The 15,131-nt window shown below is 34.0% G+C and overlaps 1 protein-coding gene across 3 annotated transcripts in view; it reads left to right on the top strand.

Moving 5' to 3' along the window:
- The window catches only part of ASCC3 (activating signal cointegrator 1 complex subunit 3), a 369,269-nt gene that overhangs the window by 197,662 nt on the left and 156,476 nt on the right, over positions 1-15,131 (top strand). For all 3 annotated transcript variants that reach the window (XM_040474260.1, XM_040474261.1, XM_040474259.1), the window contains exon 14: positions 442-576. In XM_040474260.1, the coding sequence (XP_040330194.1) occupies positions 442-576 (135 nt within the window). The remainder of the gene's footprint in view (positions 1-441; positions 577-15,131) is intronic.

The raw sequence follows: 15,131 nt of genomic DNA, 5'->3' as shown, positions 1-15,131 counted from the left end.
GATTTTGTCCAAGGAAGAGTGTTTTTATTGTTTTCAATTTCTTTAAACATCTTTACGATACTGGAAATTTCACTGACTGTGGGGAAATAAGGCTTTTGTATATTTTTATAGTCTTGTCTCCATAATATATGATTGTACTCATGAAACATGTCTTCAAAAGAGAAAAGCACAAATTAAATTCCATGCTTTATATAATCCATTAATTTCAGTTCTGACTTATGCCAATGTATAGATTAACAATGTGTAAAGCCTCATTATTGAATTTTATTTAACTTGCCTTTATCCTATATACACTTTGTTCTAAAACAAGGAAATGTTGGAGAATTCGTAAACTGGGGGTTATATTTTGAAAAATTAATAGTTTATATATAGGGATTTTCAGACTGGTATTAAGCTGTCTCTTAATGAATTTTAGTATTAAACTGTTTTCCTTTATTTTAGGTGATGGTGTTTGTGCATGCTCGAAATGCTACTGTAAGAACAGCTATGTCTCTAATAGAAAGAGCAAAAAATAGTGGTCAGATTTCCTGCTTTTTACCTACCCAAGGAACTGAATATGGACATGCAGAAAAACAGGTAGGAAACAAAAGATGGCAAGAAAAAAGCATATAATGTGCCAGATATTACAGATATTTTATATATGAAAGATCTATGGTCTTTAATTTCCAAGGAGTTGATTTTACATATTTATCATGTTATAATCTTTCCTTTTCTCTTGATATAATGATCTTCCAAAGGATCTTCCAAAGGATATAATGTACTTCCAAAAGTACACAAATGTGTACAATTATCACCTCTATCTCTATGATTAGAATTGTGTTTAGTCCTACTCTTTAAAATATAGTTAAAACAGAAAATATTGTTAAGTTCCCTAAAATATGTTAACATCTAATAGGATTATTATTTTAAAAAACTAACATTATTATTTTTTAATTTCTCAGTTTTAATTTCTAAGGTTAATATGAACACATGAAAACTGCACAAACCAAAGCTCTTAAAAAGAGAATGTGAAAGTTTAGGGGCGCCTAGCTGACTCAGTCAGTAGAGCATGCAACTCTTGATCTCGAGGTTGTGAGTTCAAGTCCCACATTGAGTGGAGTGATTACTTAAAAATATGATTTAAAAAAAAAAGTATGTGAAAGTTTGAGACCCGAAATTTTTACAACAAATGCCTTGCTGCACAGTGTTTGGTCAAAGGACCTAAAAAGCCTGGGTCCTCTAGAAATGCAGAGAACCTCAGGCCCCATACCAGATTCACCAAACCATAATCTGCATGTCACCTCAATCCCCAGGTGATTTTATGTGCATAACAGTTTGACAAGCACCTCTCTAGGTAATTTGAGTATTGATAGTATCTAGGATTTTCACAGATTTTATTTAATTATGTGAGATAATGATTTAGATCAAGAGTGGATAGACTACAGCCTGAGGGCCACAGTTGGCCACCTGTTGTTTTTTTTTAATTAAAGTTTTATTAGAAAATAGCTGGACTCCTTTTGTTGTCAATGGCTGCCTTTTTTTGCACTATGAGGGGAGAATTGAATTGTTGCTGCAAGGACTGTGTAGCCCACTAATAAGCCTAAATACAAGGCCCTTTACAGAAAATGTTTGCCCAGATTTAAAGCTGTGATAATAAATTTTCAAATAAAATATTAAAATTGTCAAATTTTCAAATAAATTTTCAAATAAAAAACTCAGTGGACATAAAATGACAGTAACTTCAAAGTTTTTTATATGCATAAGATTTAACTGATATTTACAAAACAGCTGCTAGCTGCCAGATATTGTACTATATATACACTTTCACATTTATCATGTTAGTAAGATGTACTTAATTGTTATGACTGCACTATGAATGCCATCATTTTATGTTGATATTTTAAATTCTGCATGATAATCTGATGTCAGTTGTTTTGAACATCAGATTCTTTCAATTTAGAACTATAAAATGTGTTCATTTTCTTCATTTTTTTTCTGCTTAATAATATTTTCTATTATATAACACTTATTAAACAGCTTTGTAGTCTTCCAGTTATTTATTAATTATGAATTTATGAGTGCCTTTAAAAAGGTTGGCATTCATAAGTCTTCTTTCATTTCTTTGGAAATAAAAAGCAACTCGATTGTGTTTAAAAGCCAAGCCTTGAGAGCCACCTTGTGGCTTTCTGGTTACTTCATTCATACCTCTCAGTTCTGAGAGCTATTGCTATTGTAAATAATGTCAGTTTATTATTTAATTTCTATAGTAATAGTGCTTAATATTTACCAGCTGTTTACTTGTGCCTGGCATTTTCATTGCTGTATAGATAACTCATTCAGTCCTCACAGACCCTGTGATGTAAGTCTGTATTTTTATTATACCTTGATATGATATATGTGTAAGTAATTACAAAATAACATGAAATATTGAAACCATATAAAATAATTTATATAGACACAGTTTCAAATAATGTTTAATTAAGGCATTGTCACCAAATAGTTTCAAAGGTCATTATGCTTAAAAAAAAAAAAAAAAAAAAAAGACCTGGAGAAATGAAAAGTTTTAATACAGTTAAGTAGACTAGAAAATCTCAAATCATTTTTGTTATACCTTTTTAAAAATATTTTCATTTGATTTGATTTTCATCCAGTCTACCTATTGTTATTGGATTTTTTTAAAACAAAAATGAAATTCACAAACATTCATTAAAAAGTACATGTTTTCAAGGAACATTATCCTGTTCATCATTATATTCCTAGCCTTTCATATAATGTTTGGCTGATAGTAGTTACCCCCAGATTACTTTTGTTGTTGTTGTTTTTGTTCTTCTGAGACAAACATTATAAGAGACAGCCTCACTTTGATTTTCTCATTTGATCTGCACCACTATTCTGTCCCTTAGAGATTCTTATCCCCACTTTATAGATAAGGTAACTGAAACTGGAAATAATTTTCTCAGAGACGACCATGTAACAAGTAGTAGAGCCATGATTGGAATCAGTCTGACTCCAAAGACTGCCCTTTTTACCACTCTGTATCCTAAGCATTCAAAACCTAATCCAATCTGGGACTTTCTAAAGCATTTAGGACTTTTTCTTTGTTTTTTGTTTTTAATAAAATGGAAGAACATTTCTTCAGTCCGACCATATCCCCCATTTCTGCTAAGGAGAGATTCAAAAAGCTGGCCCTTCTTCAGTGGATATGATTTTATAACAAAAGATAAAGTAATCTTTCTGAATGCTTTATCAAAGCTCCAGAATTTTAGATTGTTTTTCTAGTGCTAGTTGTATGCTTCTTATTTCTTTAAGTTCCTTTTGAACTTGAATGGTATTAACATTCTAGCAATTCTGCGGAGCTATTGTCATGATGGGAGGAGATATTCCTTCCCATGTTCTTCGAAAAATGGGAAATTAAGTACTCAGAACATTAAAATAAAATTAGAAGGTAAATTTGCTGTGGTGGTACATAGAAATTTAGCCTCATGACTCCTGTTAATGGAAATACAGCTAAATCCCTACTGTGCCACACTAGTACTTTACCCCTAAGTGTTTAAATGTAACCGTCTCAATTCCTGACGTAGCGATTATGGTTTGTAAAAGCATTTCTTTACAGCTTTATACAACAGTGTATAACTTTATTTGTATAAATAATAAGTAAAACTCCATGGAGGTATTCTCCTTTTCTTTCTGTGTGTGTGTGTGTGTGTGTGTAATAAGGCTATTTTTTGCCATAACCACAACTAAAAATGACTCTTTTCTTCCCAGTAAGTAACAATATATTTTAGACTCCTCATATCATTCCCATCTTTAATATAAAATTTAACCCCCTATGAAAAGCCAACTATATTTCCAAATTGTCCACTGAAACAAGGAAATAGGGAAAGGAAAGGAAAGTATACCTTAAGCATAACCTATGGAGATGGAAGTTGTGGCTCTCTATGGAGAAGGTAGTATATCAGGAATTCCTAATGAGGCCCAAAGCAAGAGGGCACATTAACAAAAGGTCTGGTTCTGATGTGGCCTCTAGAAGCCCTGAGACCTTAAACACATAAATATTTTTTCTCCTCCTCCTCCTCCTCCTCTTCCTCCTTCTTCATCCTCCTCCTCCTCCTCCTCCTTATTTATTTATTTATTTAGAGACAGAGACAGCACAAGCAGAGAATCCCAAGCAGGCTCTACACTGTCAGCACAGAGCCCAATGCAGGGCTAAAACTCAGAACTGTGAAATCATGACCTGAGCCAGAAACCAAGAGTCAGATGCTTAACCGACTGACCACCCAGGTGCCCCAAACACCTAAATATTTCTGAAACTTACTTTCTGTTCTATCAAATAGAATAATAATAGGGTAAATAACACCTATTCTGGTAGTTAACTATGAGAAACAAATGGAATGCTATATGAAATTATTTTGGAAACTGAACAATGATAAAATGTTACATGTCATATTATAAAAATCTACTTTTAAAAATATGTTTTAATAACTAAATTTTAAAATGGTGAAAGGATAGTAAATAATATGAATAATTTTCCCTAATTTACCCTGCATATTTTTTGCTCTCCTGCACAAAGACACTTTCTTAAGAAACCACTATTTTCTGTAAGACAGCATACCTTAAAGGAATAGTAGCAGCTTACATTTATAGAAGTATATCATTAGGGATGCAGATATTTTCATTATTAAGCTATTATTTTCAATTATGATTTAATTTCAAGTTGAATGAATATTTCAGTTAGAATCTTCAGATTCTGTTTCACTTGCAATCTAAGCCAAATAAATTCTTTCCTTAGGGACAAGTTTTTAACAGGCTTTAAATATTCTAGTAGTGGGATGGGTATTTCCACTCACCCCTGTGCAGTATTTGTCTGATTTATGGGTAGTGATGTGTGCTTGGATTTTTTTTACATATATTAGGGATATTAAGAGTTTTTCTTATACGTAGAAATGGTCTATCATACAATAAGCCTCATGAATGTAGTTATTAGAAATATCTATTAAATATATTTAGTATAATGAATCCAATAATACGAAAAATCCAACAATATGTTCCCTCAAGCTACTTCAGGTGTCATTTTTTTGACTTCTTTATTATTATTATCCAAAGCTACCAACTATTTCCTTGTTTTTTTTCCAATAGGTCACCTTTAACCTTTGCCTAAATTAAAGGAATTTGACTTTGATATAAGTTATCTGATACTTAATAGCTGTATTTATTTCTGCTTTAGCGGTTTTACAGTTAGTATAGCCAAATAAAATTAGAATTTTCTCCTCTTGGCATAGATGATATCTATTAGCTAAAGACAGTAGCAGGTGCCTGAGAGCCCCCTTTCTCTTATTTTTAATTTTAAGTATACATAAAATATTTATTTTCTCAGAGTTTATTCTTTCCTTAGCCATGTCAACCTCTTTCCTTTTGGAGGTTAATATAGTAATTCTACTGTTGTAGAATTGCTTGTAACCACATAGAAAGAATGTCAAAAGTGTATTAATATTTTTAAATAAAACCAAAGAAAATTAATTAAAAAATAGAACTGAATGTTTAATTGCATTTTGGAAAGCATGAATATTCTGTTTTCAAGGGGAAGTAGACTCTTGTACAATAAAGGCTTTGGATCCACACAGACCTGAATATTAATCTGGACTCAGGCACTGTAACTTTTTCAATTTCCTTGAGCCACAATTCCATCATGAACGAAGTGGCAATGATACCTAGATCTTAAAGTTTTTGTAATAAGTAAGGTAACATACGTTGCCTGATACACAGTAGACACTCTGTAAATGGTTACATATGTACTTTGAAGGAAGAGAAGATGACAACTTTAACTAATGACAGATGTAACAACGTTTACATTTTTAGCTTTTGGACAACAAAAAATAATACCTTGAATTGTAAAAGGGAGTAACAGGTTGGGGGAAATATTGGTAACTGCATCTTTTTATGTGGATCTACATCTTTATATGTGCGCTTATTAAGTTTAATAACTAAAACATAAAATTTTCAGTAAGTAAATGGGCAAAGAAGAAATAAAATAGGCAAATTAGAATAAAAAATTATTGGATAAATCTTGCAAATTCAGACTGTATACTCTTAATCTAAATAAATCTTTAAAAGCTAAAAATGAGAATGCCCATTTCTAAAAATGATTCAAGGATTTGGTACATTCCTAGGTTTTCTGTGGCAGTGACCTTTTCAATCCTTTAAAAAGAATTTTTTTTTTCTTTTTTTTTTGGTAATATATGCTAAGAGCCACACTTCCTTCTGGATCCTTTAACCTTGAAATTCTAAACCTGGGAATCTTTCCAAGGACATATTAAAAGGAAAAGTAATATAAACCAAGAGTTTTATTCCAATACATTATAATGAAAAAATTCAACATAAATACCCAACAGTAGGGGAATTTTAAAGTATGAACAGCAGTTCAATTAAATTTTATATACCTATTGAGAACAATTATTTCAGAGAATACAATACGTCCAATTCTAAGTTAACATGTCAATTTTAATTGATCAAATTTCCTGTGCCATTGAAAATAAGTAGCTGAACACGGTGGAGTTTCTCTAGTTTAAGACACAGATGTTGTTACAGTGTCACAGTGGATTTACAAATAATACATAAGGAAAGCAAAATATGGTCAGTAATGTAAGAGAAGAACAACCCATTCATAAAAAAGTAGATTAATTCAAAACAGTGATCTTGTATTTCAATATGCAGCAATAAGGGTAAGGAGGATTTGAAGGAAAGAAGAAAGAGGACGTGAGCAAAGGAAACCACTGGATCTGTTTGGACAAATAGAAAAGTGTTCTCTTTTCACTATTATGTATGATGTGATGCATGAAGGGCCAGGCACATACATTTTGGTCAGAATGTGAAGGACCTTAAATTACATGCTTAAGTGTTTGGACTTTATGTGCACTGAGAAGCTTTTGAAGATTGTGGAAGAGACAAGTTATATGACCAGAATTCGGGTGCTGAAAAATAGGACTCATTTTCCTTCAAGCAGGGGGAAATCCCGTGGGCCAGGCGTTCATATCAGTGTAGTCTAATATATGGCTCACTTTGAATAAACAAGACTCTTTTTAAGGGACATAGAAAGTAATGTTGGATTTTTTTTTCCTGATTTCTTTTGTTATTACTTTTAAGTAAATTCTGATTGCAGTAATTTTTGTTCATGTACTTGAAGATGTATTTTAGAAGCATAGAATGAATTTCTTACAACAAATTTATATATCTTGTTAAGTAACCATGCTGTTTTGGAAAACTATGTTAATTGGAATATTGTTGTTCTCTCATTTGAAAATACTTTAGTAGGGGAAGCACTCTAAAGACATATAGATTACATAACTAAGATTATTAAATCTCTAGATATACAGAGATTTATATTGATAAAATTTAAGGATCAAAATTACATTTCACAGTGTGATTTTTTTTTTTAGATGTTATTTCAGCATTTATGGCCAAATGGGTATAATGGATATAAAGAATGCAATTTTAGATGAGATTTCTCTTTTGCTAATTAAGGTACTATTTCTGGAATACTCTTATTTCTATATAATTAGGTTGTAGTAATATCAGGGTAGCCTCTGTGGGAACCAAGACCATCTTTCAAGGGATATAACATGGACAGAGCACATTTACTTCCTTTCTCCTAAGTTAAAGTGAACAATTAGCACAGCCAGAATGACATATGAAAATTGGTTATGGGGAATTAGATTAGTCTGTGTCATTGTGAATTGATTATATACCCATGAGCCTCAAACTGTTTTTAGTGATGGCCACTCAGTGAATATTTAGTGAATGTAAGCTAGTTGCCAGTGACTGTGATAGATCAATAGGTATCAAGCTAAGTAAACTCTTCTGTCAACCTGTTTAGAGTGTATTGAGGAAGACACATGTTGTATCAGTCAGGATTCAGTAAAGGAAACAAACCACTCTCAGTGCATTTTAAATAGAACAGAATCTTGCAAGAAATTAGGTACTTACCAATGTTGGTAAGATTGGAGAAGTAGAAGTCAGGGGGCTACCACTGAAACTGTTGAATTGAAGAACCAGCTACTGTGATAGTGATCTAGAAGTTGAGAAGCCACAACCGCTGCTATGCATGTCTTTTCAATGTTCATGAACACACTGGAAAGCCAAATTTTGAGCATATGATACATCTATTATAATTTTCAGCCCTCATTTCTAAGATCTTGCTTACCAGGAAAAGACAATAGCAGGAAGATAGTTTTCTCTTAACCTCCATCATCCAGATCTTGCACACGGGCATCTAATTAGCAGGATTGATTTTTTTACATCAAGAACCCTGACTGCAAGAAATCTGGAAAAATAAAGGTTTTATGTTCTGGCCCGTGTAATACAGGAAGGCTTATTGAAGGAGCTGATTAATACTCTCTGCTTTAATTGAGAATGGAAACTATTTAGGAAGAAAGAAGTACCTGCTCCTTTACTCTTATGGAGTTTATGTTCTGGAAGGACAGAGTGATTAATCAACCAATTAAATAATTTATTTCAATTACATGTGTAATAAAAGGGATAAAGTTGCTATGGGAAAATAAAATTAGGGGATCTGATCTAGACTTATGATATTAGAGAAGGCTTGGCTGAGAAAGTGACATTGAAGCTAAGATTCGAAGGTTAGGAGGTCACAAAGCAAAGGACAGCAGAAGAATGTTCTAGGAAAAGGTTCTGACAGCAGAAAAGCAATAGCACATTGAAGGAAGTGAATAAAAGTCAGAATGAATAAAATATAGAAGATGATGGAGAGTGGCAAATGGCATGTTTGTGGCATAAGATGAATCTATGTTATAGGCGAAGACCAGATCATGAGGACTTTGTAAATCATGTTACAGATTTGCTGTTTTATCTTAAAAACAATGGATTATTATTAGCAGAGTTGAGGAAGGAAGGGGGTATGATCATCAGATTTTTGTTATTAATAAGATCATTATACATGCAGGCAAGGCTCTAAGAGGGTATTGGGAAGACCAGTTGAAGATGTGGATTCACTGGGGAATATTTGAGAAACAAAATTGCTAGGACTTGGTGATTAATAAGATATGGATGATTGAGGAAGAGATCTAGAAGTTTTCTGGCTTCTAAAAGATGTTTGGCTTGCGTTGTGGTGTAGGTAGTTGGGTCATTTGTGAAGGAAAAGAAGAGTGGAGAAGAGTTAGTTTGGAGGAAAGGGTGCAGATCTTGAATTCTGTTTGGATATGCTGAGTTTTCAGTGCCTAGATACTTAGAGATGTAGAATAAGTATTGGATAGATATGAGTCTGGTATATCAGAAGCACAGTCCATTTTGGAGTGGGAAAACCATGGGAGTGGATGTGAGTGGCAAAAGAATACAGGATCAGTTTCGAGGAATTCTAATATTTAATGATTAGATAGAGGAGAATGAGCCAACAAGGGACCCTCTAAGACATTGTCCTAATCCAGGGGAATATACTCTCCTAGAGGCCAAGGAAAGAGTGTTTCAAAGAGAAGGAAGTGATCATCTATACTGAGTGCTGCTGTGAGTGGTCAAGTAATATGAGGGCTGCAAAATAATCATTGTATTTAGCGAGATGGAAGATATTGGTGACATTATTTAGAGCTTTTGTTGTTGTTGCTGCTGTTCACATAGTGGAGAGCAAAAAATAGATTAAGTTGGCTGATGAGTGTAAGAATAGAAAATCCAAGTACAGGCATTGATTTTGAGAAGTGAATTTATATAAGTAAAAGGGATGATAATCTAGGAAATATGAAGGAGTACCCAGATGGGTAGACATATTATTTTCAAGGTGGAAGTGATATGTTTGTATTTTATGGCAACTCTTCAAGAGAGAGTGAAAAGGGATTGAAATTGATTGACTACTCATATAGAAAATAAAAGGGATTACAGATAATATGAGTCCTGAGAAGTAGAGAGAAATGAAATCCAAAGAACAAGTAGATTTTCCTTATATAGGAGTTAGGGTACTCCTATTATAACAGGAGGGAAGATTTAAAAACTGGGTTCTGATGCAAATAGGTTTTAGGTATATGGCAAGAAGATGAGGGCTTTACTCTGGTGTATTATATTTTTTTATGAAATATATATTAAGGTCATTTTCAGAATCAAGGATAATAAGATGGTTAGAAGTTTGTGGAGGAAAAAAGAAACCTAATATAAATCTTGTGAAACATGTGAAAAGAAATTGACTGTAAAGACATGTCAGAATTGCTGTCCAGTGTTAAGGGCTTGTTGAGATTGTGATAATGGATTTAGAGTGGTCTTAAGTTGCCCCTGTATGTAATTTTTCTTAAGCACTAGCCACCTTGGATTATCCAAGTTTGGCATTTTGCCAGTCAGATAGGACAAAAGGGCAAATAAGTTTAAGAAATTGGCGGGACTGTGATTAAAATGTTGAGTTCTGCTCTCTAAGCAGGAGAAAGAAGGACTAGGGTGGAGGGGTGGGAGCAGGTGCTGCTGATGAGTAGAAAGAAAGTAGAGGAATTGTAATCTCAAAGTGTCAGTAATGATAAAAAATGGACTTCGAAAAAATAGCTGGGCAAGCTTGAAATACAGGAAGCTTTGATCAGAAATTGAGGTTTTTGTACTAATGATTTTAAAAGTGGTACAGTTGTAGATTGATGACAAAGCCTAGAAATAATACCTGATATGATTGAAGTGGGACAGAGGAGATGTCAGTGGAAATGAGGGTGTCAGGGAACTGAAGCGTGAGTGTTTTGGATGTCCGCATGAAAACTACTGTCACCTAGGATGATGACAGGAATTGGGATGGAGAGAAAGACTAGGAGCCATAGGTATCAAGTCTTCATTAGATAAGGTTAAATAACAGGTGACATAGTCAGATGGACTTAAAAGAGCAGGAATTTTTACAAAAGTCGAGTACATAATTGACTGGAAATGGTAATGGGGAAGAGAGATATCATCTCCCACCACTTAACAGGGATGGATGGGAGACAGAAATCCATAAAGGAGAGTCAAGTTTCAAGTTAAGCTGAGGTGATAGAAGAGCTTGATATAGTCTGCTATCACTGTGTGGCAGTTCCAGAGAGTAGAGCGAAGAATTTCATACCCTAAGGTGGAGAAGTAATAGAGAAGGTAAGGAATTCAGTCAAGAGCAAAGAAATACCAAGTATCATGGGGACATTAGTATAATAGAGGATTTATTCCCCATTACCTATTCCTATGCCAGGTGTCAATCAGAACCTGAAATTCAGGCCCTAAAATTTTTAACATGATCCCCAGAAATTCTGATCATAGTCAGTTGATCTAGTGAACAGATGACTAATGGACCTTATCCTGAGAACAGGGATGGGAGGGACGATGGATTTCCTCCTACAGCCTCATGGAGGAAGGAGTATTACATGACTTGGTATGGATGTCAGAGAACCAATTTTAGATGCCTTGGGGAATAATGTTTAAAGTGGAATAAGAGCTTTGAAAGAGAGAGAAAGATAGGGGAAGATTGCATGTATATCCCTTAGATCTCTAAACTCCTTTGTCCAAAAAGAAGCCAGGTATTGGTTTATGTTCCTAAGTGAGCAGGTCCACTGTTTCATGCTTATTATCTTTATAAACATTGAATAATAAAAATAGCCCTTAACCGAAGATGAGGATTTTTTCTAATATTAATAATTCATACTCACTAATGATTGTGAGAAATAATGGCATCATTTGGAGGAAGATATTTGCCTCCTGGTTAAATTTTAGTTTTTATAATGGCAGTTAAGTTATTCTTCCTAATGGATTTGATATTACCCACATTAAAGCATATCTTATCAAGATAAATTACCTCAGAAGGCTTACAAAGGTCACTGTAAAATAGGCAATTTTTGTCATGCTTTTCACCAAGGGCTTGCATCAAAACTGAAGTTGTTGTGTGGCTCCTGTATATATTTTGTCTTACTGGAAAAAAATTTTTGTTTTCCTTTAATATCCGCAATTGCTTGTTAGTTTTGGGGTTTTTGTTTTGTTTTGTTTTGTTTTTTCCTTTTCTAATCACGGTTTTCATTCCTATATTTGTTTTAGTGGATGTCAGCTCAGGAAGTGATCACATTTTAACCTTACTCATTTTTATTTATTTATTTAAATGTGTATTTATTTTTGAGAGAGAGAGAGAGAGAGCAGAGGGGAGGGTCAGAGAAAGATGGGGACAGAGAAGCCAAAGTGGGCTCTGTGCTGACAGCAGAGAGCCTGACGCAGGGTTCGAATTCACGAACTGTGAGATTATGACCTGAGCCAAAGTCAGGCGCTCAACCAACTGAGCCACCCTAGGTGCCCCTAACCTTACTCATTTTAAAAAGTACTCATACTGCCTTTCCATCTCATGGGTAGGAAAAGATATGTAAGGTCATGGAAGGAAGCTCTACATATTTTCACTGAGGGAAAATATGTGTGCTAATGAATTATCTTAGCAGCTGTCCATTCCATTCTAATTTTACTGACTCTAAAGCCCTTTATGGGAAGTTCATTTGTGAAAAGTGGAAATATAAAATCTGAGGAAACCAAGCTTAAACAGTGTTGTTTTTTTTTTTTTAATGTTTATTTTTTGAGAGAGAGACAGAGCGTGAGCGGGGAAGGGGCAGAGAAAGAGGGAGACACAGAATCTGAAGCAGGCTCCAAGCTCTGAGTTGTCTGCACAGAGCCTGACATGGGGCTCAAACTCACGAACCACAAATTCATGACCTGAGCCGAAATCGGACACTTAACCAACTTAGCCACCCAGGCACCCCTTAAATAGTTATTAAACTATGCACCTGACTTCCTTTTTTACAGCTCATGTTCTTTTGTGTTGTATTTCCATGTGTAGAAACACTTTCTCCAGTAAATATAGTATTGGATCTCAAATATCTTCCTTGGAGAATCCAATGCTCTGTTCAGAGAATGTGAACAGGATGAATCATATCTCTGAAGGTATTCAGAGGTTAGCAAAGCCTGGACTCCAGGTAATGCTGGTCCTGGGAAACCAGATGGAAAAACAGTGGTTATTTTGATACATCAGAAAGCAGCAGTCATCTTGTAACAAAAAGTGTAGCTCCATAACTCATGGTCTTAACCATCTCTTCTCAATTCATTTCTCCAAATTAAATTCCTGTTTATAAAATTCCTGTTTATAAATTCCTGTTGCTAAAAGCTCCTATATATACATATATAGGAGCACCTAATGTGGTGCTCAACTCATGAACTATGAGATCATAACCTGAGCTGAAATCAAGAGTTGGACGCTTAACCGACTGAACCACCCAGGCGCCCCAAAAGGCTTTATTTTTTTTAAGGGAGGAGTTTGTACAAATACACACAAATATTGCATGTATTTACATATGTGTTTTAGTGTAAACAGATTTGGTCATGTTATGGTTTATGTCTCTTGTACTAATACATAGTGGAGATGTTTCCAATTCAACTGAGAAAGACTGGATTCTTTGTTTTAACAACTTCATAGTATGGCACAATGTGCACATTATCTTACTGCATTTACCCAGTCCTATCTTGATGGACACCTTTGTTTCCAATTATTTTTTATTGTAAATAGTGCTATGGTAAACATTCTTGCTCATACTCTTGACAGCTGCAGTGATATCCATTGGGGAAATCCCTAGCCATGGAGTATTATCCATCAACATGGTGTATGCATTTAAAATTTTGGTGAATGATCTCCAGTTGCCCACTAGGGAGATTGTTCCAATTTACATTTCCTTGAACAGTAACTTCCTCCCACATAACTTTACCAGCACTGGGCAGTGTCAACATTTTTAAGTTTTAAAAAATGGTACTTTAGGGGCGCCTGGGTGGCGCAGTCGGTTAAGCGTCCGACTTCAGCCAGGTCACGATCTCGCGGTCCATGAGTTCGAGCCCCGCGTCAGGCTCTGGGCTGATGGCTCAGAGCCTGGAGCCTGTTTCCGATTCTGTGTCTCCCTCTCTCTGCCCCTCCCCCGTTCATGCTCTATCTCTCTCTGTCCCAAAAATAAATACATGTTGAAAAAAAAAAAATTAAAAAAAAATGGTACTTTAATATCATTTTGACCGACAGTTCTTGAATTTTGAGTAAAGCTCAGCATTTTCCATATTTGTCCACTTAAATTCCTTTTTTTATAATTTTCTTATTCATATTTGTGGTCCATTGTGTGTGTATTGCATGTGCTGTCATGTGTTATAGACATTTTTTCCTAGTTAACTTTTGATTTTTATTTATGAATATTTTTACCTTATGGAAATTATTTACCAATTTGTGTATAGTCTTTGGGCTTTGTCTTGCTCATAAAGGCCATACCTACTTTATCCATATATTCCTCCAGCCCTTTTTAAATTTAATTTATTCTTATTAAATCTTTGATCTGTCTGGAATTTTTTCCATATAGTATGGACTCATCATCTTTTTCTGAATACTCCCTGTTTCTTCTGTTGATTTTAATTTTGATATAACATACAGAATTCTCATATTTGCTGGAGTCAATTTCTGGACTTTCTTTTTTGTTTCATTGATTTTGCTATTTCTTCTCTGGTATCAAACTGTTTTACTTACTCTGTTGCTATAATATTTTTAATACTTGGTTGAGAATAGGCATCCTGATTATTCTTCAATTTTAGGTATTTTCCTGAATAAATATACAGGTTTACTTTGCAGGGTGAACTTGAGTATAACCTCCAAGAAATCATGTTCATTTTTTAGTTGAGTTAGTTTCTTGATTATGTTAAGTTAGTGAGAATTGGCATTTTTGCCAAGTCAAGTTTTCCTATCTCAAAAGCAAAGCTTGTGATTTCATTTCTTCAATATCTTAATATAAATGTAATTATAAATATAGTATTGAATTCTGAGGTTAAATTGTACTTAGTTTTGGTGTATTATTTTAATGCATTGATGAATCCTGTTTTCTAAAGTTCTTTGCCTTTTGGATTGATATTCATAAAAGAGTTTCTCTGTTATATACTGTTTTCTGCTTCTTTATCAGGTTTTAATATCAATGAAATTTCACTGCTTCTGTAAGATTAATTATGGGACTTTTATTTCTGTGGTCTGGGCCTCTTAATAGTATTAGAATTAATTTGTCTTTAAAAATAGGAAAACCCAAATGTTAGATAGCTTTTAAATTTTCTTCCATTGCTTTTATTATTTTACAACTCCTTATCACTTCTAGGATAAATGTTATAACATTTTTTTCCTA

The sequence above is a fragment of the Herpailurus yagouaroundi genome, unplaced genomic scaffold (genome assembly GCF_014898765.1).
Source record: "Herpailurus yagouaroundi ecotype Mexico unplaced genomic scaffold, PumYag 139, whole genome shotgun sequence".
Taxonomy (NCBI): Eukaryota; Metazoa; Chordata; class Mammalia; order Carnivora; family Felidae; genus Herpailurus; species Herpailurus yagouaroundi.
This window is presented reverse-complemented; position numbering and strand designations above follow the sequence as displayed.